This window comes from Antennarius striatus, chromosome 4, assembly GCF_040054535.1.
Source record: "Antennarius striatus isolate MH-2024 chromosome 4, ASM4005453v1, whole genome shotgun sequence".
Lineage (NCBI taxonomy): Eukaryota > Metazoa > Chordata > Actinopteri > Lophiiformes > Antennariidae > Antennarius > Antennarius striatus.
Genome location: NC_090779.1, coordinates 4,622,177 through 4,647,027, shown reverse-complemented (window position 1 = coordinate 4,647,027; position 24,851 = coordinate 4,622,177). Strand labels below are relative to the sequence as shown.

The window sequence follows — 24,851 nt, the reverse complement described above, 5'->3', positions numbered from 1 at the left end:
CCTTCTTTCATCTTCATCATCTTGGGAGGTGGCAGCAGATTTTTATGAAGCATATCTTGGTACCTTGTTCCATTCATCCCTCCTTGTGTATTACATTTGCTGCCCCTCATCATGATGTTCACACCTCCAGACTTCAATGCTGGCATGGTGTGTGTGGGGTGCATTGTCCTCCATGGTTTGAATCGTGGGTCAATTTTGGTCTCAGCTGACTGGACTATATTCTCCCAGCATTTTACAGGCTTGTCGAAATGTTGTGCAATAAACTTTAAATGAGCTTCAACATGTTTTGTCTTCAGTAATGGAGTCTTGCATACTGCATCTGTAGTACTGTTTTTGGGCATGAAACCATACTGCTGCTCACAAATGCTCACTTCTGCCCTTAGTCTAGCTTCAACTACTCTTTCCCATAACTTAATTGTATGGTTCATCAGCTTTATGTGTTCCTAAAAATGGGCACCATTACGCTTCTCCTCCATTCTTCAGGCATCTTCTCTCTATCAAAGATCCTGTTGAACAACCCAGTCAGAAACTCTACTGCCACCTCTCATAGACACTTCCATACTTCCACAGGATATCATCAGGAGCTAGTGCCTTTCCACTCTTCATCCTCTTCAATGCCCTCCTCACTTCATCCTGATTCGTCTTTGCTACCTCCTGGTGTACAACAGCCATCTTTTCTAGTCTTTGTTCTTTCTCATTTTCCTCGTTCATCAACTCTTCAAAGTACTCTTTCCATCTTCCCATCTTCCCATCACACTACTGGCACCGGTCAATACACCCCCATCCCTATCCTTAATCACCCTAACCTGCTGCATATCCTTCCCATCTCTGTCTCTCTATCTTGCCAACCTGTATAGATCAGTCTTTCCCTCCAACCTAGCATACAAGTCATCATAAACCCATTGTTTGGCCTTTGCTACCTCTACTTTCCCCTTACGCTGCATCTCCCTGTACTCCTGTCTACTCTCCTCAGTCCTCTCAATGTCCCACTTCTTCTTAGCTAACCTCTTTCTCTGTATACACTCCTGTACCTCTTCATTCCACCACCGAGTCTACTTATCTACTTTCCTTCCAGATGACACACCAAGTACTCTCCTACCTGTCTCCCTGATTACATTAGCTGTAGTTGTCCAGTCATCTGGAAGCACCTCCTGACCACCCAGAGCCTGTCTTAACTCCTTCTAAAAGTCATGCAACACTCTTCCTTTTTTTGTTCAAAAATTTTGTCCTCTGCTCTGCCTTTGCCCTCTTAATCTTCCACACCACCAGAGTCATCCTACACACCAGCATCGTATGCTGTTTGGTTACACTCTCACCCGCCACTGCATCATGTCAACCAACTCTCTACCTTTTTCTGTCATAGTTCCAACATTCAACGTCCCTACTCTCAGTCCTATACTCTTGGCGTTCCTCTTCTCTCTCTTCCCACGAACACACTTTTCTCCTCTCCTTCTTCTTCTCTCCTTTTTCTCCTCTCCTTTCCTCTCCTTCTTCTTCCTCCTCTTCTTCTTATATTTCATCTTTAGACATTATATCAAATATTAAAGATTGTAGTTAAAATTTTGATTTGGGGTCCATGAATTCCAATGATGTACACCTACAAAGCAGTTCTAGAAGAATTGTTTGTTCACCAGAATTAGATTTTGTAGTGGCTGTCAGCCTGTAACACAGACAAAGTCTGTACTTCACATGTTTTGGTCATATAGTAGCAAATTAAACTCTAATTACAATAAAATTCAGAAATAATACTGTGATGCAGCTGAAGAAATTGAAAAGGAAGAAACAGCTCACACCGTTAACTTCAGAAGAAATGACCAAAGATGATGTAGATTAAGGCATGAGGTTTCTCCAGTACGAGCTAGACAAAAGGTGTAAGTATCATCAAATCATGGAATTTTTAGTTTTTATAGTTAAAAGTGTAATTACAGTAACTTGTACGTGAGAGACTGAGTTGGGTTTCAACATAGTTAGAAACATTAGGCACAACTCAACAGCATATATTCCAAAGGCGTAGGAGGTTTTAGATATTTAATGTGAAATTATTCACAATATATCTTTGGGTCAAATTATATCATGCTATTTTTCTGCCACCTAGTTGGTAAATAATATTGTCTGTCATGATGAACAACATTGTTGAGTGACGAGCCTGTTTGGGAGGGGATTCACATTCCAACAGCTGTGGAGTTCTTCATCGATATAAAGCTGGACAGACTTTAGCATCTTGACTAGTGAGGAGTGACAATCAGTCAGTCAACTCATTGAGGGTCTTCTGATCTCAGATGTGTGAGGGGCATTTAGTCCAATAAGAGACTCCTGATGTGCAGCAAACCACATGGTTTAAGTACACTAAGTACACAACAACCAAGACAAAGGTTGTGTGACCTGTGCACCAGGAAGTTACACGTCACTGATTATCTAAATGTAAGGAGTCAACACATTTATATTATTACATATATCTGAGAATCTGAAATGATTAAATCAAATATACTACCTGCTCAGTGCTGGGTGCTAAAATATATAATTCAAATAACATATGAATTTAACTAAGTTCAGCATCTGTGAATGTTTAAACACCAAATTTTAGTGGATGTGTGTTTTTATGCCAGTTCACATCAGTATGTGAGTGATGAATGTAAGTTGTACTAAATAAATGTTCTTATGTCATTTTTTGAATCTTATAAAATTGCCTTCATTTGTTTGTTTGTTAAAGATTTTTAAAAGATAATGTTTAGAGGTGTATTGTTAACCTAGAAAGAGTTGATTAGATCTTTGGAGGATCCCAGATGTGCACTATGCATTGATTTGTTATTTTCCATTAAAACTGAGAGAAAGAACTACTTTGTTCTTTAATTTGTTGTGCAATGTTTCTATGGATGTCAGGGGACGTGTTATCTTCAGCTGACTCTTGTTTGTGTAATAATTTGACAATATCATGACAAACAATTATGGGCCAATCAAGTAGAAATTCCCAGATGTTGACAACCCTTTATCATCAGGATTTGGACCACCACTACGTGACTGAAAATTACTGTGAAAAATAGTTTACATCCATGTGAAACATAGATCCTGTTTTTGTTGATAAATGGTGATTCTGAATGTTAGGTTTTTCCATGGTCAAGGAATGAACTGGGGTAACCTCGTTTAGCGTGAGGCAGATCTGAGATCAGTGTGTTCTGTGTCCGTAGTCACTGATGCAACGCTTATCTTATCCCAGAGTCGTGGTTCTAATTGGACTTAGCTTAGAATCTAGTTTGTGATTGTGAAGCATCATTGACAGTGGAGCAGTCGGAGCCGAGCTTTGGTGTGCTTTTATTTTGTGTCTCGAGGTCTCGTGAGGGGTCACATCCGGTCGCGTGCCCTTCTGTTGTATGCTGATGAGGAGGTTAGAGTGCAGCGGAGGGCCTGAGTGTCAGTCGGGTTTATAAAAGGCCAGAGGAAAGGACTCTTCAAGCGACAAGACATAGCCGTCTCTACTCCGTGTAGTCATCTCTTTGCTGACATAAACATTCACACCCGAAAAAATATGGTAAGACTCGAGTCTGACATTTAATTTATGAATCTATTTCGTTAAATATCTTCCCAATTGCGACGCTTAACGAGCTAAAGTTAACCTTCTCTAACCGAGTGTCAATTATGTTTTTGCTAACTCATGTTACTCAGATACCGAAAGTGTCTCGGCGTCAAGTGGAGCTCCTTGCCCACTGGAGAAAACTAAAGGCGTTTGTAAAGGTAAAGTGTGCTCCAACTCGATAATTCACGGTACAAACGTCCCGCTGACCTCAAGCAAAAAAGAGGAAAAACATTTTCGGTGTCACCGTCAGACCTCACCTCGCCAAGCAGCAGATTAGCATGAAGAGCGCACAGATGCCCTGTGCTGCTGCTGGACCAGATTGATTTGAATGTTTTTATCGAAAATGTTTTACTCATACATGCATCAGTTTGTCATCCAGAACTGAACAGCTCTACATTGCGTTAAAATGCAGTACATTAAAATGACAGGATTCACTTTGACGTTGTTTCACACCGCCACGCTTGTTAATGCAGATATATTGATTTATTGTTATTTTCTGTTGGTTGTTGTGATGCTGATCGTGCTAGATTTTTGGTCGTGTGTGTTTCTGTTGCTTGATGCAATGTAGATTGTAACATGATGACTGGTTTTCCATTTTCATGAGATGAAATCCATTGACTAATTTAGTAGGTTTTGGATATTAATCTGGATCAGACTACTGGTGGTACTTGCCAGACATTTCGCAACATTCAGATGCCCTAAACAGATTTCCATCATTATGTTTGAGGAGATTAATTCTAATTCTTAAAAAAAAATATGCATGTGTTTAATTTCCTTTCCTCGTTTCTAATGCAGACGCTGTCTCTCCAGAGGCAGATGATGGAGAACCTCATCATAGCCAAAGCCAGACAGGATGCTGTATCCTTCTGTTATCAGCTGACCTCATTTCACGTTGTTGTACAAACCTTTTTTTCTTAACAATATTAGGCAAGCTGTTGTACTGTATACAACTTGAGTGAAGAGGTGTGTGCAGAATGGACAGATGGCAAGATTAATGCTCATTAGCAGTATTCATTATGTAAATAAGTTGTGGGTTTTTTGAGGTTTTTAGCAACTTTAACTACCAAATAACTGGAAGTGACAAGAAATAAAGTCCAAACAGGCAATTAGGTTATCATTGTAATATTGAAAAGGCTTTGTGTGTGGAGGAGAAGGGCTCATGGAAGATGAACTACCATTTGTAGGGCTCTAAACTGTTTTCATCATCATGCCTGAACATATTCATTCTCATTGTTTTATACCTTAAGTAATGAAATAGTACAGTAGTAAACTTGGAGAGATTAGATATTTGCAGAATGAAATCTCTTAATATGATTTTATTGTAGAAGTTTCCTTAAAGCTAATTGTAACAATAGCTCCAGAGAAGGATGGAGGAAAGACGATTAAGACTGCAGGAAGAGGCTAACAGGTAGGTGATGGAAAATCATATATTTTTGGTAACTCATATGGTTCAATGTGGTTTTGTTTTGACATTGTGTGCATACTATTTCCTGTTTAGATTTTAGTTATTTATTGTGGAGATACGCACACTTTGATTTTTTATATTCTTTCCATACACACAAAGAAGCAGGTTTTAATCTGTTCTATGGGCGGCAGTGGCTCAGTGGTAAAGCGGGCGGTAGAGCAGGTCGTCCTATGATTTAAGATCGGCGGTTCGATTCCCGCTCCCGCCCCCCCAAAAATACCCGGAGGTGAGCTAACAGTGGGAGGTGTCAGCTCATCTCCGGAGCACTGGCGAGGCACCTTTGAGCAAGGTGCCGTCCCCTTTACAAATTGCTCATTTGAGGCGCACCAAGAAGGAGCTGCCTGCCACTCTACCTCCCCTGCATGCCAACAGGCCCCTTTGTGTGTGTGTGTGTGATACAGGGGCCTGTACTCACAAATATGTATGCATGCGTTTGTAATCAGTAGCTAGAGTGTGCTTTCTTAATTTCCCTTCGGGGATCAAACCAGTATATAAAATTAAAGTAAAAAAAATTACATTAAAAGCCAAATTGTATGTTTGTCATTGCAGAAGATTTGCAGCCTCTGGTGCAATGACTGCAGAGGAGCAAGAGCAGCGCATTCTCTATACCAATGTACTGGAATATGAGCAAGATCACGTAAGTTTGTTACTTATCACTGTCAGGATGAATGTGATTGCAGTGTATATGGAGCCAACTCTGCTCATTTGTAGCCTTTTATAATGAAACCTGTTCTTACGTAAGGAGACAAAGAAATCTATACTGATGAGCTATAATTACATTTAAATGAATCAACAAATAACTGACAAAAAGTCAATTGTGTATTTTTTATCTCTTCAGGAGTGGCCGAAACTCTGGAAAGCCAACATAAAGAAGAATCCTAATGATGTCACATTAGTGTCAGGTCTAGTCTCCTGTCTGCTCAGGTAACTGATTACAACATGATCATCATAAACAGGGTTAAACTTAAACACCGTCTGTTTGAGGGTCCTTTTTGTCACAGTTGATCCAAGTTTAAGATATCACTGACTTCGTAGATGAGATCAGAGTTTTAAAATACTTTTAATCTTTGCTGACCCTGAAAGTCTTGTGCAAGCATTTGCATATTTGTTTTCTCAATGTAACTCATAAATGGCTATTGATCTGTAATCTAAAGAGTTAACTTGATTTAATTGTTGATTTAAAGGTTCAGCCTTGTTTAAACTAACTTGTGTTGTATTTTCTGCTATGACATAGTATTGATTGATTGATGCTTTCAACAAATTCAGTCTGTTTAGTAGGCTCTTGGTCTGTCAACAATACTTCTGTTAAGATTGTCTGCATTGATAGTGTGAGATGGAGGGAAATATTTACTTCATTTTGGTTTTCTCAGTCTTTCTTGTTCTGTGTTAGGGAAGCCCAAAAAAAGGCTCGGCAATTAGAACAATAGTTTAGGCTTATAGTGTTGAAGTTTCTAGTTTAGTAAGATGAATTAGAAAAAAAGTATGACAGAAAAACTTGACATTCACATGCATATGACATTTATCTCCTTCTCTCCCTCATTGTTGTCACATACTTTACATCTGAGTGAGAGTTGTCTTCATACTATTCAAAGCAAGGCATTGATCATGTTTAGGTTAAAGTAGACTGGATTAACATCCATTGTGTGTTGTGTCCTCAGCCGTTCTGATCATCCAGTGGTGAAACTGTTAAGGAAACACCAGTACCACGTTTACAACAAGCTCTACCCCATCGTCAGTAAAAGCCTCCCCCAGAGTCCTGCCCTGTTGATTAGACCTTCTCTCAGCACTCACAGCCTCCTTCATCCAGGTAGGCCAAGCATGGTGTTCATGGTGGTAGATTGATCAAGAAATCATTGGTTTCTGGTTGATGTACTTTTTAAGTTATTCAATGTTATCAGAACATAGAAGGTAGTCCTTACACATCTTGCCGCTATTTCCCTTTGAAACTTTTTTCCTGTGCAAATTCCAGAGCAGTGTTACTCTAAGGGTCACTAATGTAACAGTTTTTCTTGAAAATACCTTTCATAAGAGTGGATCGTTCTACTGCTTTTGATATGAGATATTTAGCTCATCAGCTTCATTGATATTTTTAAATTCAGGTAGTCCTCAAGATATGAACTTTTGAACATTCGTAGAATTGAATAACTGCTCGTTGCCATATCAGACTACTTTAGTTTCCCTTTCTTCCACAACCCTCGCTGAGCACCTCCGCTAAGTTCACACATCTCCAACAATCATTTCCCCCCATCTTGTTCTTGTACGTATCTCTGTGAGCTTCGTACCATCTTGGATACTTTACTGTTTATCATGGCTGATAAAAGCAAAGGTTAGTGCTAGTGGTATTAGCAAAAAACACAAGGCAAGTGACCACAGTCATGGCAAAAATCTCTCATGACAGCTCTGCCTCTCACCAGCAATAACTCCTCCCCCTTCTTCTTCCTTTACTCTAAAGTTAAGTTACAATAGTGTACTACAGTATTATGCGCTATTATCGTTTCTTGTTAAGTCTTAGGGAATATAACTTGTATTTAGAGTAGTAACAACATTTAAATGACCTCAATTTGCGATTATAGATTCATCCATCTATTCATTTTCTTCCACTTTTTCGGGTCACGGGGGTTGCTGGAACAACGGGTGCGTCACCGGTGCACAGCAGAGCCACACTAAAGACAAACAGCCTTTACATCTGCGAGAAATTCTGACAAGACCAATCCACCTAAACTGCAGGTTTTTGGAGGTTGGAGGAAGCCGGAGAACTCTGATCCTTCTTGCTTTGTGACATCGCTATGCACTGCTCCACCATGCTGCCCATAATTTTATAGACTACAATTTAATCAATAACGACTTACAGAAGATTCAGCTTATATTCAGCCAATTTTGTTCGTAGGTTGAGGAATACCTGTAAATGTTTGTGTTGAATTTTATAGCAACAACACATTCAAACAATTAATAACAATTATTTCCCCCATCCAAATCCATGTAATGTTTTCATTTCAGTTGTTTTGTGGCTCATTATTTATAATTATTGTTAGTATTTTTTATTATTTTTCATGGTGTTTGAATTTGCCCGGTAAAGACCTTTGTTCTAAACTGGGCAAAGCAGAGATTTTGACATGCTGGTGGTGCTGGTTGACAAATAAGAGCATTCCCAAACCCACTGGAATTCATTATTGGCAGGAAACATGATGACATCCGGTCCAGTTACTGTTTATGTGTTTCTCTCAGGACCAAAATAATGAACCAAGTCTTGCTGTCCCCAGAGCCATAGTCGGAGAGAATCAGTGATAATACCATAATACACAAGTACTAGGAAAATGAGCCATAGTGTAGCCATGGTTATCCAATGGATTTCTACTTAGACTGAATTAATTTACTAATGTGCTATTGTATTTGGTCATGCAGGCATTCAGAGGAAACCTACCAGACCTGTAGACAGTAGCATTAGCGGCCACAGCTTCAGCCCTGGCTCCTCACCGTCACCCTCACCGTTACACGAGCTCCACTCTGATTATGAGGAAGGGGAAGAGCCTTCTGCACATGTGCTGGTGGATCGGGAGAACTCGTTTGAAGATCTGGAGGAGTTCCTGAACCAGATGCACTGGGCACCACCCCATAGCAGCATTGATGACATGGGCTCAGATTTAGAGTCGACCTGTGACCCCATGATTCTGGCAGAACAGGATGAGGGAAGCTTACAGGAACTGGAGATAAGAGCACTGTCAGAACATCTGAAGACCATTGTCAAAGACATCCACATTGCCATTGGTGAGCAATGTGATCAAAAATTAATGTGTTTTCAGCCATACCATGCTGAAAATGTCAGGACTGAATTTCTCCTGCTGCCAGGTTGTTTCATTTGAATTTAATTTGCGTTTCTCTACATTTCAGATCAGCTTCTGTCGCTGTGTCTGTTATCCTTTGAGTGTTTGAACACTGCCAGTTCTAAAGACCTTTGCCTTGCTAGCATAGAGGAAGCCTTCTTCACACCCCTATGGAGCGCCCTGGTGGCTCTTTTCAGGTACTGCAGCCTAAATTCTCATTTCCTCAAACATACTTTAATACTTTTGAAGTAGTGCTGTCAGGCGATTAAATAATAATCTAATTAATTACAGGATTTGTAATTAATTAATTAATCTCATACCTGCTAAAGGCCCCCAAATAAAGAATTTGAATTCTAGGACATTACAAAATTGTAATGCATGACTAATCAATAGAATGCACCAAGAAGAGAAGATTTGACATCCACATTTTTATTGGTCAAGTGTGCTTTATAAATGAAATTCAAAAGAAAAAAGGCCAAGCACATCAGTAAACCAATTAGGCCAGGTACATTTCTCAAAAATGCCATTCAAATACAGTTAAAATAAAATTCAGAAATAAAATAAGGTTGAGTCTGAAATAGGCACATAAGCAGACTCTCAATCAAAATGAATACTTAAGCTGTCTTAATACAGCAATTAAAATTGAATAGTATAACATGCCTCTAAATGAGGCAACATCAAAAGCAAGATTCCAACAGGCATTTCCTTTAAAAGGGTAAGCAAATGTTCAACTCTGTGTCCTTGACATGTTGTGCATTTAAATGATACGTTGGGCTGGAGCTGCTTCGGTGATATGAAAATTCTCTTTTACAAAAGGTACAAATAATAATAATAATAATGGATTAAATTTATATAGCACTTTCCTGGACACTCAAAGACGCTTTACATCGGATCCATTATTCATTTACTCCTCATCCATACTTGGTGATGGTAAGCTACGTGTGTAGCCACAGCTGCCCTGGGGCAGACTGACTGAGGCGTCTACATCGCAGATTGGCAGTGCAGAATCACTGCGTTTTTGTTGATAGTCCCGTCGTTGTTATTTTTATAAATAAACTTTCCGCCCAAAGGTCCAAGTTCGCTTGCCTCGCTCACCTGTGTCGTGTCCATCTCTGTTGTCAGTCACTCTGCTTTTGACTAGTGGCGCAGGTAGGAAGTGACGTCACTGCAGCCAACGGGTCCCTCAATCGGCCAAATTTAAAATGTTTGCGCATCGACTTGCCACTCACGGTCAATTGCGTTAATTTTTATAACGCGTTAATTTGCAGAGTAATTAATATTAATTAATTAATAAAGTGACAGCCCTATTTTGAAGTTATGAAGAATCTAATTAAAATTTTTCAATTGGATTAAATTTTTCTCAGTAGTCAATGCAAAAGAGGTAGTCAGTCCTTCAAGTAAATGAAGACTTGCATTCGAGTATAAAGTCAGTCAACTCTAAATAACTATCATACAAAAAGACACAATAACTAGTTTTATAAAACTTGACTGTTTATTGAATCAGTAATAGTTACAATGTTCAGCACCATTTAGTGATGGTGACATTTTAAAAGGTTGAGGTGTGTAGTTGAAGTCAGATACCAGTTTTTATAGCTATACGCAAGTTAAAATATTGCTGGTAAGCTATGTGTATTTTCAGACTGACCTCCCAACTGAGGGTTTTTTGGTTGTCCCAAGTTTGTTATTTTTTTAGATATTTAAATTACACTAGGAAACAAAATAGTACAATTACAATCACTATCTTGACTACTGACTTCAAGAGGTTGAGACTGAAGGCCCTTATCTTCAATGGGCCATTGACACTCAGTCTGACAAAGAACATTTATCAAATGTTTGTGTAGTCCTACAGTCCTACTAGAGTAGTCAGCAGAATGTCCATTTGTTTGTCTGTCTGTCTCTTGTCTGTCAATGATTAGTTTGGGAGACAGGTCCCAGACAAAAATAATCTTAACTAGTCTCACCAAATACTACACTTACTGCACAACATTCCTGATAAGTTGTTGATAGGGTGCCTTGTGATGTTTTGAATTTATGCGTTAGAGTACTTTAAAATACATTAATACAAAACAAATGATAAAATTAGAACCAGTTAACTAAAGTCTGGTTCCCAGGATGCCCCCAGACTTGACAAGTATACACTCTGTTTACTTAATGTAAATGTAATGTAATGTAAGCTGATGGGGATTCTCAGTGTTGTGACTAACAAGACTTCATCTTAGAACAGTGTTTCATCAGAGAAAAGAAACAAACACGAATGCAAAGAAAATGGGATTTCATCTCATTGATATAAAACTTGCTTAAAAACATGTTATGTTTGTATTGAGTAGGAATACACAAATATATAAACAATAGCAAATCAAGTTAGTGCTCACTGACCATTGATGTTTTTGCCGTTTGAAATGAAACTAAACCAGTCCATCTGTAAAATAAATTCAAGTCTGACTTGTTTGTGCTCATATAAATACAAATGTATTGTGGATCAGTTTACATTCACCGAAACATAACCCTTCCACAGCATAATATTCGCATATTTTAAAGCATATTGGGTTTAGGAATTAGCATTAGGTTTAGAATGATGTGCTTCCTGGAAATTCAGATGGGTCAAGGTCTCTCGTTGACCAGCATGTGGCAGTGCTGCTCTAAGTTCATGATAAGGGAAACTTCACACACCTACAGGAGCTTTCCTGACATCCCAATATTAGTTCAGTTTTCTGAAGATGTGATCGTTTCAAACACATTTACATGGCTCCAGAGTTCATTGTCTCTATGCTTTACACGGCTCCATCAGATGCTTGGAACGCTCATTGAGAGTTGACACTTTGTCCACCCTATGCATCCCGGAGCTCAGTGGCCTCACTCTTTGTATTTACTTAACTGCCACCTTGTTAATTGTGGAATATTCACAAGACATTTCACTGACTTATTTCAGTGGTGGAATTCTTCAGCTGTCCCAGGCTTGAATTCACTGAGCTCTTCATATTGATGCATTCCTAAATGTTTCTAAATCCAGATGGTCTGGTGGATGCTTGACTTTATGCATCTGTGGCCAATGAGCCTGAATGAAACACCTGAATTCAGTTTTTAGGTGTCCCCCCTATATCTCAAACTGAAACTTTAGAATTACTAGGTGAGTTGTTAATACAATGGCTGGTAATGACTTGTGTTTTTATATAATGTATGGAGACAAAATTAGTGTTTTAACGTAAACACTGTTATAAAGAAGTAATCTTATTCTTGTTCATCATCTTGTGGTTTACATGCAGTTGTACTCTCAATATGTCCTTCATTGCTCCCAAATGAATCTTTTTATCAATTTTCTATTCTTGTTCATCATTCTGCTTCATCATAACACGAAAAACACAGCTGTAAGAAGTGATATTTAAAATTGTCCTACAAATATTGTTCTGCTTTTTACAAATGAAGTTTTTCATGTGTAAAAATTTCTGCACTGCTGGCCTGTCTGAGCAAGAGCTCTCATGAATGGTAAATAGAGCTTCAGTCTTCCTTTCCACAAACACAGATAATTAAGTTGGAACAAATACCAATTCAATGTAAAGATGCACCCATAAATAAATTAGCAACAGCAACTTTATTGGAAATACTTCTCCCATAATGCCTTTTACTGTTACTAACAGGCATTGCTGTAAATATTTTTCACACCAACTGCCGTCTTTCTTTCTCAGGAAAGTTCACAGAGAACGAGAGCAAGCCTATGAGACAAGTATGAAGATGTTTCAGGATGTTTCACCTGGAGATGTTGGTGTTCCCTTGAAACTATTCCCTCAAAACCCTGGTGCACTTCAAGGTTCCTACCCTTATGAGTCTGCTGTTCAGGAGCTTCGGCTTCTCCTTTCAGATTGTTGTCCACAGAGGAAGTTGGACTGTATTGGTGAGTCTGACTGAGTTGACTTTTGGGACGAGTGACTTATCAACTTGTATAATCTGGGGGGATACAACGTTTTTCTAGGAACTTGTCCATAATTATCCATCCTTCAAGACATGTTTAAGAGTCAGAACCTGCAGACCCGTAGCCCACCATTTGATTGACTAAATATTAGTTGGTTAACACAGGAGAATGGTTGTGATCAGTTACTCATGTTTGTTTCATGCTAATTACCATTGCAACACACTGATTTATTTAAAGAACCAACACATTGAAGCACAATTTACCATTAAACTTATAAACTTATTAAAATGTCCAGTGATGAGCCAGGAAAGATGCCATTAAATTAGGAACAGTCCCAGGTAAAGCATCAGATCTGGGAGCTTCTTGTACCAAGATGACTTCTCTGAATTCTTTCTTTGAATTGTTGTGAGTCTCGTTATGTGGTACTCTGTTAATTTTAAAAACATTTTGTCCATCTGTTCTACGGTCCTGGAACTGGAAAACTGTATTAGATCATAAAAATGGATCCTTTGGTTAGTGTTGATGGAATGCAAATTATTCATGATGGAGCATAACGAGTTGTATTTGACTTGGATAAACTAACAGTCATCAGTTTGCTCTGTCATCTGGAACCATTTTACTTCATAGTTTTAATCATTGCAAGGAACTTGTGGAAAACATGGATAACATGGTCTATATTTATTGGAAATTCTGTCTTGTTACAGTCAGGACATTACGACTGATTTGTGCCTGTGCTGAGGATTACAGGTGTCTTCATGAGGTGGACCTGACACCCAAAACGGCTGCTATGTGAGTAAATACTGAGCTGTGGCAACTCATTTGGTTTTACATTTCTCACTCTATACAAGAGCTTTTACCGGAGCTTTGTAGGTGGTGGAACAAGATGTTTCTTTTAAACTGTTAAATGATTAAATCACGTATTTAAACAGTTGGGGGGTTGTGATATTAATTTGAATTTCTCCAAAAGATACTTTGCAAAGCATCAAAGTAAGAGCCATATCTTTATCAATTCCATGTTTATGATACGGTGGGAAAGACTTTCCCGAAGTTCAGTAGAAGTATCCAAACATCATCTCGGGCTTCGTTGCTGTCCTGTCAGGACACATCAGTGCTCAGCTAAGCCTGTCGCAGCAGGGGCTCCAGCCGAGGTTTATTGCCCCCTATAGAGTGCCTGTTCCTAGCCAGGCCTAAAAGTGGGTCGTCTTGTCTGGATTTGGAACAGCTCAGTGCTCAAAAAGGGGCTTGAAGAGGCAAAAAGAAGTTTGAATCCATTCTAATGCACAACAAAGTGCAATAGAATGGTTTGTAGCATCCGTAATGCAGATCATACATTATTAATTCAATTATAAATGTTCCATGTTTACAATTTTTACTGAAACACTGACAATATAAAAAGATGCAGAGGAAATTGTTCATTTCTATTGTCTACACAGTATCTCTAATTACTTTAGAGAAAACAGTTATGAGTTTTCATCTGTTATGAGCAGTGCAACCCACAAGCTTCTAGTAACTTTTTTAAACTAACAAGTATTCTATATTTTCATGCTCTTGCCCACATCCTATTTTCTTTTTCTATTGGATCCACAAATGTTTTTTTCCGAATGGCTGTCTCCTGCTCCATATCTGTCTCCTTGCATTGGGGTGTGTTTGAAGTGATCAGAGATGGCAAAGTAGAAGAGCTGACCAGGCAGATTACTGCTCAAGGATTTTTATCCAAAAAACTTCTGACATAGAGATTTTTGTGTGTGCCCTCAGTATGCTAAAATAGTGTTGTGAAATATATTGAACCCACTCCCCTCCTGATTTCTTGCATCTTTACTTGTATTTTATGAAGAAATGTGTTTCATCTTCAAATATAATATAAAACGGATATAACCTGGGCAAAAACAAAATGCAAGCTTTGAATGATCACCAAATGATTTATGAAAAATGATTCGACCTCGTATAAATTGAATGAAAGGAATAAAACTATCAAACTGTATTAATGTGGTTGCAGCTGGACTAGACACATCCAGGCCTGGTTACTACCAGCTAATTCTTCAGTGTATTTTTAGAAGCCTAATTTTGACTAGTAGCGCTCACAACAACATTCACTGCTAAAATAAAGAATTTGCAAGAGACAAGGAAGTTGACATGTTTCTTAAAGCTGAGGAACTCGGATCCTCTTTGAGACACATTATCTTTAAATTAAAAAGACTTGGAACAATAGGGAACCTTTCCAGAACCTTCCAAACTCCCTCCAAGAACACAGCAGGCACTCATTCAGGAAGTTGCAATGTAAAGGAGCTTCTGGACTCTCTTAATAACGGTCAGTGGTCAAGTTTTTCACTCTCCAGAGATGTCCTCCACGGGAAAATGTTGAGGAGAGAGCCACTGGTGACTGAGAAGAGCATTAGGAGTCCAGATCTTTACCACAATGCCATAATGCCCTTTGATCTTAGTGATGAGAGGGAGTCCACCTGCTTTTGTCTTTCACAGTACTGTAAACAACATGGGAACAAAGTGTAGTTCCAAAAATAAAACTGAATCATGACATGGAATTTTTTTTCCCCCTGGAAACGTGAGTCAAAGACCGTCAAACCACTGAATCATTTTTTTTCTTGTTTTAGAGCCCTGTCATGTCTGACATCCCATGACATTTAAATCTGAAATTGTGTTTCTGAAACCTTGAAGAGGCTAAAGTTGGACTGTGTTCTGTCTTGCCTTCAGTTCGAAAGCTCGGCTCAGGTCGCTACATGACTGCTTCTCTGAATCATCCAAACATGGCTGGCTTTTCTTCGTGTCATTGACTCATAACGTGTTTTTGATCAAGGCCTGATCGTTGACTTGAAATGGATTTCCAATTAACTTCAACATCCTGTTTACAGACAAGTTCATCAGGTTTCAGAATGATTTTTTTGTAAATATCCTGCTTGTTTAGCTTTCTTCATTCTTTCTCTTCATTTTTTATCCACCATCCTTATAACCAGTGCTTGAATTTTAGTGCAAGGAATTATTTTCCAAGATGAATCATATTTTTGTTGGGTTCTGAACCTGTTTAAAAGTCAATAGTTTGCAAAAAATTGAATCACATATTATGATTGGAATGAAAATGTCCCTTGGAAGTTGGCCTTTTACATCTTTGTACAATTTTGTCTAATTCACAACATATTTAACCCCTTCAAGAGAATTAATCCAATTTATGTATTATATGCTCAGTCCTACTTAACCCTATGAGTATGAAAAGTACATCGTTTTAAAATTTTTTTTAGATAGAATAGCTTTGAACAGGAAGTTGTAACTTCACTGTCTGTGGTCCAAATCCTGACTGGAAATCGGGAGAGTACAGCTGTAACTAATTGAATATATGTTGAGCTATTGTGCAAAAGTGAGGCTGCATAGCGAAGGTTGACCATGACATGAGAAGCAAAACCCAAAACTTATATATTTCATAATTTGACTAGCTTCTATGATCCCATGCTCATCTTGATCTCTTCAAAGTGTGTAAAGCCATTGTTGGTTTTAAAGCTATTATTGGTTTTCATCTTATTGTGGTGTAGCAAACCATCTTCATCAAACAGCAAGTGGAGAGTACAGGGATGCTCAGATACCTACCAAGTTGACGGTTATCTCACATTTGTTACAGGATTGAATAGAATGTTTTTTTAGAATATGCAATATTCCAGATAAGCAGCTCCTGCTTTGCCTTTATCTAATTTGGTACGTTGTACGAGATTCCATGTTTGATTTATGCTACAATTTTTTGTATATGTGACCTTTTTTGAGGCATCATATTTAACAGATATAACAAACTCCAACAGATTTTTATCAATACAATCCAAACAAGAATCAATGGCTAATAGGATTGTGTATAATTTTAAAGATGTGTCAGTGGTGGCCCTGCTAAATTTTGAAGTTTACTCACGATACAGTAAGTTGGTATACTTCCAAAGTCCATGGTACAATTCAACTCAAACTTGAAGTTACACACAAGAGCTACACAAGAATATTCAGTCAGTGATGGTGCCACCTGCTGACCCGTGTACATATGTTTTGTTTGACAAACACTTTGATTCACTTGAATGTCTTAGGGTTCCGTCCATAATATAGTCATGTGGAGGAGTCACAGACCTAGGTGTTCTTCAGCATCACATTGTGGACAAAAATCACAATCCTTCCATTTCTAAAATGTATGCGTGTGTATGTATGTCATTTCTAATTCCTCACACACAAACACACTCTTGTACTAACTGCCCTCATTTGTTCTTTAACCAGCATTTCCATTTTTTCAGCTCTTTGTCTTTGACCAACTCAAAGCTCGTTTGTCCTCTTTATTGTTTTGTCCACATCCCTTTCTTTTTTGTCATCCATTGTGCTGCTACGTTGGTCACCACTGCACCCCGTTGATTAAGAATGTTTCGTCTTTGGTCCATTTGTGCAGCTCTGTTTTGTTTTTTTTCATCATCACCCCAATTGGAATGATTTGTAAAGTCACATTAGAGCTCCCTGAAATGACTATTTCTGCCTGTGAGTGCATCATATCCTTGGAATGCAGAGACAACAGTGTTTGTGTGAGGGGTTCATTCACAGTAGTGAAGATTATAATTTAGTGTTTCGATTGTGTGTGTGTGTGTGGGAGGTCCAGCTCCAGTGGATACATGAGCCTGTCCACACCTTAAAGAACCTGCAGGAGAAGAATATCCTGTTTCATTTGGCAGGGTCAGTCGAGGGCCAGTAACATACCTTCTCACGCAAAGTAGCAAGCAAGTGGTTAGCCCTGCGTGTGAGTCCTGATAAACAAATGGTCACTGTCTACATGCAGGCAGAATGCTATCAGGCTATCATCATCTGCCCAGCTTGCAATTTGTCCACCCGGCAGATCTCAGGAAAGAGAAAAACCGTTATCATTACCATCTTTGAACATGCATGCAATTAAGAGCTGTGTTTGATTTGGTTTCCATTGTGTCCCCCGGGTAACACATGCCATCAAATTCTGTAGATGTCACTCCTTCATCTTTATTTATTTACTTTTTTTTTTCATCTTCTTGATCTCCTTCCTCCTTCTTCCTCTCCTCTGACAGCGGTGCTGATGACTTGTTGCCCATCCTATCTTTCGTGGCTCTTCGCTGCCAATGTCCTCAGCTGGTTTCTGAATGTGCAGCTTTGGAGGAGTTCATTCATGAGGGGTGAGTCAGAATAATCAGTGGTGTAGGAACTTTCCCTTTGTTTGCATAAACAAACACAAGAGTTTCTTCCAACAGTTTTTTTTTTTTGGGGAGCAAAGAAATAGAATCAACCAGACTTAAATGATCCCAGTTGATGAAGCCAATGGGTTAAAGTACAAAAATTATGGGGGATAATTAAATCCTCCAAGAACGGGATACTTGCATGCATGCAATTTTAAAATTTTGTAATAAAAAAGACCCCCACCCTTGAAGACCCAACACTCAGCGTCAGAACAGTCTGAGAGGCCTGTTGGTCTTAGATCCTACATCCTACTGATACATCTTTGCGTGTGAGTTTAGACCACACCTTAATAGTCTGTTCACAGCTCTAAAAACAGTGGGTTGTAAATCCAGCCGGTTAGCTCTGCGGTGGCAGAAGAATGCCAGGATATTTGGGATTTGGTTTTTCTACTCTATAAAAAATACAAATAAGGTCCCATTTAATCTTTTTATGTTGTTGAGTGTACTGGATAGGAATGGAAAGGTGAAACGTTGAAAACTCAGTGGGTTAATAGACATGTTGGCTGTCTTACAATGTGTGCAGGATTTTCAAAGTATGAAATGTAATGACTGCAGTAAAAAGGTATGAAAAACTCATGCCGGACAAAATGTAAGTTTGATTTGTCATAAATGAAAAAAAGGCCAAGTGAAATGTAATGATGTCAATTTACTTCCTTTTTTTTAATTTTAACTTTACTAATATGAGTATTAGAGTATGTCATCTGGTCTGTAACTTCACATTGCTGACAGACCAGATGTTTGCAGACCCTCAAAGTCTTTCATAAGCAGGACTATAATGACTTCATTAAAAAAAATCCTCTGTAAATTAATTTTAGTCTATTCTACAGAGCTATTCTATTCACATTTTACAGACCACAGGTAATCTCTTCTTGTATCAGTCTGTAAGGCAGACTGATACAAGAAATAAAGGGTACCCTCAGGTTACCTTTACTCAGGAGTTGACTTTCTGTTAAGCCTCCATCAAACCTCCCTCATCCTTTGTTTTGTCTGATAGAACCTTCAATCCATCCTGCACTCTTTCCCCATGCTGCCCATTGTTGTTCATGTATTTGCTCTAAATTTTGAGTAAAGAGGCAGCACTCAGTTTGCTGATGTTGACTAAAGATGTTTGGTCTATGGTTTCAACATGAATAAACTGGGCTCCATTCTGTGTTCGGATGTTTGGTATTTTTTTTGTGGGCAGCCATGTCGGAGTCAACCAGTTTGTGCTCAAGTAATTTGTTGTATTGTTACTTTTATTAAACTTCCAAAGTTCAGACAGATGGAAGAGATGACTACCATGTTTAGCAACTTTACTTCCAGGTGTCTTGTTATTAGCTAATACATGGTGTCTTCTCAGTTACTTGATTGGAGAGGAGGGCTACTGTCTGACATCCATGCAGAGTGCCTTGGCCTACGTGGAATCCCTGCACACCGGAGGAGCTCAGCCTCCTGCAGACATCTGAAAAGGTAAATTCAATTCTTGGGCCGTTCAACGTTCTGCTGACCTTCATGTGAAGAAATTGTGTTTAATTGTGTTTATGGAACAAGAAAAATGGTAGAAACAATTACATTTTTTCAGTAATTGATATTTTGAAAGAAATTCAATTTAGATATTCCATATTTATTCTTGCAGATTTTAAGTTTATTGTGTCTTGACTAAGGAATGCAGTTGAACTTCTGTTGACATTTAGGGGAAAGCTACACAAACCTCAACTCTCCAAGAAAAGTTGAGAACTTATTCTGTGGTTGTAGTTAGGATTTCTTCACCCTCAAGTGAATGCAAAAAAACCTAACATTGGTAAAGTGCAATGGGGACAAAAATATATACAGTACTGTGTTCTGCAGGTCAGAGTCCCCCTGTGGTCTATTATGGAGGCAACACTCTGGTCATATACTAGCTTTGCTTGTTGTTTTTTCACACATAACAATGCCGACAAAACTGATCTACAGTTGAGTCCACGTGATTTAAATGATCTGTCATGACTTTGACTCAAGCTGATGGATCAGCTGATGGATCCTGTTCTATTCCACTGACAGCAGGTGGTCTAGTCGTCCATTGCTTGGTGGAGATTGGACAATGAAGTGAAGGATCAGATGCTATAATGGTGTTTTTGTTTGACTACAAACATTTCATTTAAGCAGCTCTGGCCAGCGTGACGCCAGATCTGAGAAAACCAAATCGAATTTTCAAACAAGGTAGTTTTTACGGCTTGATAAATATGCATCGATTGGTCATGTATAGATTTTACTGCAGCCAACCTCCACTGGCTCTGTTCAGTTTCAAATGTATTTGTCCAACAGATCATATCTTCCTTGTCCTCAGAGCATTTGGTGGAGTTGGAAGTTGACTGGTGGAGTTTTATGCATCTGAATGATTCTATTCACATGTGTGAATATGAAATGAAGTAGAACAAAGGAATATTTTGTAATATTGCTGTTAATGTCACTTTGGGTTTACTGGTATTGTATTTTTCAAATGATGAATTTTGCTAGTAGTGATGAGACTTGGGGAGAGATGGAGGGATGGATAGAGGGCAGTAGACTGAGATGGCGGCGTTACACTGCGGGATGAGTGTTTTACTGACGGGCTTGTCTGTTGCCTTGGGTTGTATTTCCAGACTCCTGCTAAGGAGAGGGTGCTACGACACTGCATTTTATAAAATCTGACATCCTCAACTGGCGTCCCCTAAAACTCTGTGACACTGTTCCAATACATGCAGATATTCAAGTTTGTAGACTGCTGTGATGTATTCATGCTGGAGTAACAAATGTAGTTTAAAACATCTGTTTTCAACAGGATGCAGACGGTTGTGATGTGTGTGACTTGTCTGAATTCTAGTGCAAAAAGATTTTGTCCACATTCGTCTCTCTTTAGTCTGCAAAATTATTTCCAGTTCTTCTCAGTTAATGAAAGACAAGTGAAAGACGACCCCCAAGGAGGGAATAGTTTTACATCTGGTGGTCTCTGACACTGATTCTTCTCCAGTTTTGTATCTTTGTCACACTGGCAACAGGAAGACGTACTGAAGCCCAGTCAGGTTCCACAGGTAGTCCTCCTTCTCCAGGAGGTGTTTGTGTCCTTGTTCTGTCCAACGTGTCAGAATCAGACTCCCTCAGGGCCTGATGTCCTCCACTGGGACCAGTGCTTATGGGACAGCCCAGCATCAGTCAAAGTCAAAGAGAGTCAAAGATCTCTGATTGCTCCTCCTGTAGGTACTGGGAACCCTCAGATCCTTAGCTGCTGTAACGGGCCCAATGTAATACCTGGATAAGCATTGATGTCGATGACTGGTCATCACAATTCCCATTGACTTGTGCATGTAACACCAACCTCTGTCTCAGATTGTCCAGGAGCTCACTTATTTTCTGATCCAGGTCTAGAAACAGCTCCCAGACGACACAATGTGGGACTCTTGAGCAGCCTAGGTGTTGAGACTGCATGCTGATGCTGCAGGCACTATCATTAAAGATTTCCAATTTGAATTATCCATTTATTAAGATGTGATTTTGGTGTCCCCTTTTTGAGCAGTGTACATTAACATGACCGTTATCTTCTTTTATTTTTCCATAGAACAGTGATCCTGAGGCGTCTTTCTTTCTCTCTTTACAAGATAGCCTTCACTCCAGGCTCATCACATGAATTTGGGATAAGTGAAAAACTGATCAGTTTTTTGGGGGATGCTGGCACGTTGTCTTCTTTAGATGACTCTTTTTTAATTCTATATGCGTTATCTTCAATTAAATTCTGTAGTTTTCTGAAAAATTTTAGCTCAATGCTGAATTGAACCCGTCAAAATGTTTCGACCCCTGTTGTTTATTCTATTTGTTAACAAACTGTTTGAACTGTTCTGTTTTAATTGAGTACAAACGACTCGGTACGTCAGTTTATTCCTACCTTTTACAAAACCTTGCTTCTACTGACTCCTGCATTCTTAAAATTATTCCACCTTTTGTGTAACATCCCTCATGAAGGAACAAATTTACAAATCAATCTAGTTCCACTGATTCAAAGAGCTCCAATTTTCTCCAAGTCCAGATATAAGACAACCTTTTGTTTTTGTCGTCCTACCACAGTAGTGGGAAAATCTGTCAGGCGTGAGGCAAATGACAACAAAAGTCGACGCATTTCAGTGAATACTTTTTTTGATTACTAACAATGCAGGAAAAAGAATAAAGAATTGAATTTTGTGTTGTAGGCTGCTGCAGTTACAAGAAGCCCTCCTGGCAGTCGGTCCTGCATTTCCTGCTACACTACAGCTGAACCTGCTGCGAATTGTGTGGCTGCATGCTACCTTTTATACGCACACACACCACATACCAGGAGGACTTGCTCTGGGCCCTACAGGGGAGTAACCTAGTGCCTGTCAAGTGTTTCTAACCAAATCAGATCCTGCATGGAGCCAAACAGGCTTGAAGGGGACCTCAATGGACGTGTTGTCAAACTGTGATGCATTGCTGCATTAATCATTAAAGAGACTGTTATGTGATTTTACATTTGTGGAAGTGAGTAATAATAAGTATACTTAAAGGGGAGAGGTCTACTTTCTGGTTTACTAATGATGGAATCTATTTGTGAAACTTTCATCCATGTTTTCTGAGGTTATTTTTCTGACACTAAAACAAGTTGGGTAGCATGTGTTCTGTTTTTACGACTGATGTCAAACCTTCCACAGACTTCAAGTTAAAAAATGTTAATATATGCACTTTTGGTGTTGGAAGTTTTAAGGGGTAATTGTTTTGCGATCAGACAGTGGATCTGTTTACAGACTGGCCTTCAGGGCAGAGATGACCTTCTGTAGATACGCCGTATGACTGGGACCGTGTGAAGCACTGGAGCACAGCAGCCCTGTGGAGGGACGTCTCTAGCTTGTAGCATCTGTTGACAGTCTGTTTGCATTGAGCGGTATTTTGTTGAACACAAAATTCAAGCGATGAAGAGTACGGTTAAGAAGCACTTAATGGAGTAAGAGTCGAGCACTTTGTTAGTTTTTATGTGGGTGTTGCTTGTAAGGGACTTGCAGGACTTCTCCAAATGACTGCAGGTACTTTTGACCATTAGCCACCCATTCCGATTTACCTTAATGTTATCTTTTTCCACATTGAATTAATTTGATTCCTGAACAGTATTCCTACACCTCCTTTAAAATAAATGTATTTTAATACCAAGTTTAAAATCACTTCTCTGCAAAAGAAAGTTGTAAGAACTGAATTCACAGCCCCTTTGATGCTCTGTTGATGCTTCCCTCAGTGTTGAAATGCCAGCTTGTGGATCTGACGATCAGTCATCCATCGGTAGACTTGTGGAAGTTGGAGACTATTAGAAGTTATATTTAAGGCGCTCTGTTGATGTGACATGACTGGACAGAGGTCTTCACTGTTTTTTGTTGTTGACATTTTTAAACTAATTTCTTTGAAGGATTTCATGCTGTCTGGTTTGAGATACGAGCAGAGACCATACTACCCTGAAAGGGTTAATACATTAGTTATCTCAAATACAAATCACATTTTCTTGCATTGTTTTAAAGGGTTTTTTTTTAGCCTTATGTGTGCATTTGTGCCTCACAGGAAGACGTTGGGTTTCTATGAATTTATTACAGCGTAAAAATCTACCATCCCATTCCAGCCTTTGGTTTGTTTCAGGTTCTGTTAGTGTCTCTATTGCTCTGGATGCTGTATTGTGACTACAGTATTTGCCCCTTTTTTTTTTTTGTGCTTGTTTTAGAGGACAATCCATCCCAGATTCTTAAAATGCAGGTTTTCTTTCTTTTACCTGAAGTGCCATTTATAAATGCAGATTGTTTTTGTTTGGGTGTCTAAATGAGATTTCATCTGTAGAAATGTTGGTCTTTTCTCAAATATAAAGGAACTGGGTGACGTTCAAACATCAGAAGAGTACTATTGGAAAACACAACAGTCGTGTCTCTATCTGGAATCTTTGATTACTCGAGACAGTCATTGGTTGGTTTCGCCTCTGGTCCGTCTGCTGCGCTCTTCCTACACCACCGTGAGAAAGAAAGTTTCTATATGAAACTTCTCACAGTAACTACTGTGGCCCATCTCGAGCAACTGGGTTTGGTTTTTAAAGACATGTTGGGTCTTTAAATGTAGTATTTGTCCCTTTGAGTAATGAAAGCAGATGTTAAATTATTTGTAATATATTGAAGGGATGATGGGCGGTGACTTAAATTATACATCATGTTTAATAAATGGGCTAAAATATGCAAGAAAATTGTTTGGCTTGTGTTTTAAATCCATGAAAGCCTAAAGCGAACCTGGCTTCAGTGTCACAGACTGAAAGTGTTTATTTTAATTGTCATATTGTTTCACTTGTTTGTTTTGTTTGAATTCATTGTTTAATTTTTACGTGTACAGATCCAAAAGATGTGAAAAGATATCTTACGTGTAATGACTGCTCCCTACATTTCAGGACTTTAACAACTAAAACATGTTTGTGTAGTAAATGTTTGTGCAGTTATAATCAAATTGTCAGGAGTGGAATATGCCACTACAGTTCTGTGAATGATTTATTTTGCAAAGCTTTTGAAACGGAATGTGTCATTTCATTATTAAAAAGTTTTACTGTGAGCTGTTGTAAATGCAGATTGTGAATGTCGTGTGTATGGGTGACGGGTCAATAAAGACATCAGAAATGTTCAAATGACTTGGCGTTTGTGACTTCAGTCTGTGGCCGGTGCACAGTCGGTAAGGAATACCAACCTGTAGACTATAGACTGGTCTGGAATATTGGTCTGCTTTATTTAATACATTTCACTGTTATTGTCGATTCAAGTGTTCCAACTGAAGCTGGTGGAAAGTGGAGTTGGAATGGAAAATTGAGATCCAGTGAGCTTTTTTTAAACCTCATTTTAATTGACATTTT

At 38.8% G+C, this 24,851-nt stretch overlaps 1 protein-coding gene across 4 annotated transcripts in view; it reads left to right on the top strand.

The window, feature by feature from the left end:
• Positions 1-24,851, top strand: part of vps9d1 (VPS9 domain containing 1) — a 36,637-nt gene that overhangs the window by 6,527 nt on the left and 5,259 nt on the right. For 2 of the 4 annotated variants that reach the window (XM_068312340.1, XM_068312336.1), the window contains exons 7-18: positions 4,367-4,429; positions 4,927-4,979; positions 5,586-5,673; positions 5,875-5,960; positions 6,695-6,843; positions 8,439-8,801; positions 8,925-9,054; positions 12,541-12,746; positions 13,469-13,553; positions 17,825-17,929; positions 19,329-19,438; positions 22,168-24,616. In XM_068312340.1, the coding sequence (XP_068168441.1) occupies positions 4,367-4,429; positions 4,927-4,979; positions 5,586-5,673; positions 5,875-5,960; positions 6,695-6,843; positions 8,439-8,801; positions 8,925-9,054; positions 12,541-12,746; positions 13,469-13,553; positions 17,825-17,929; positions 19,329-19,434 (1,434 nt within the window). In that variant the 3' untranslated portion in view covers positions 19,435-19,438; positions 22,168-24,616. Of the gene's footprint in view, positions 1-4,366; positions 4,430-4,926; positions 4,980-5,585; positions 5,674-5,874; positions 5,961-6,694; positions 6,844-8,438; positions 8,802-8,924; positions 9,055-12,540; positions 12,747-13,468; positions 13,554-17,824; positions 17,930-19,328; positions 19,439-21,542; positions 24,617-24,851 lie in introns of those variants that run through there. The other 2 variants (XM_068312338.1, XM_068312339.1) reach the window with 2 other exon arrangements.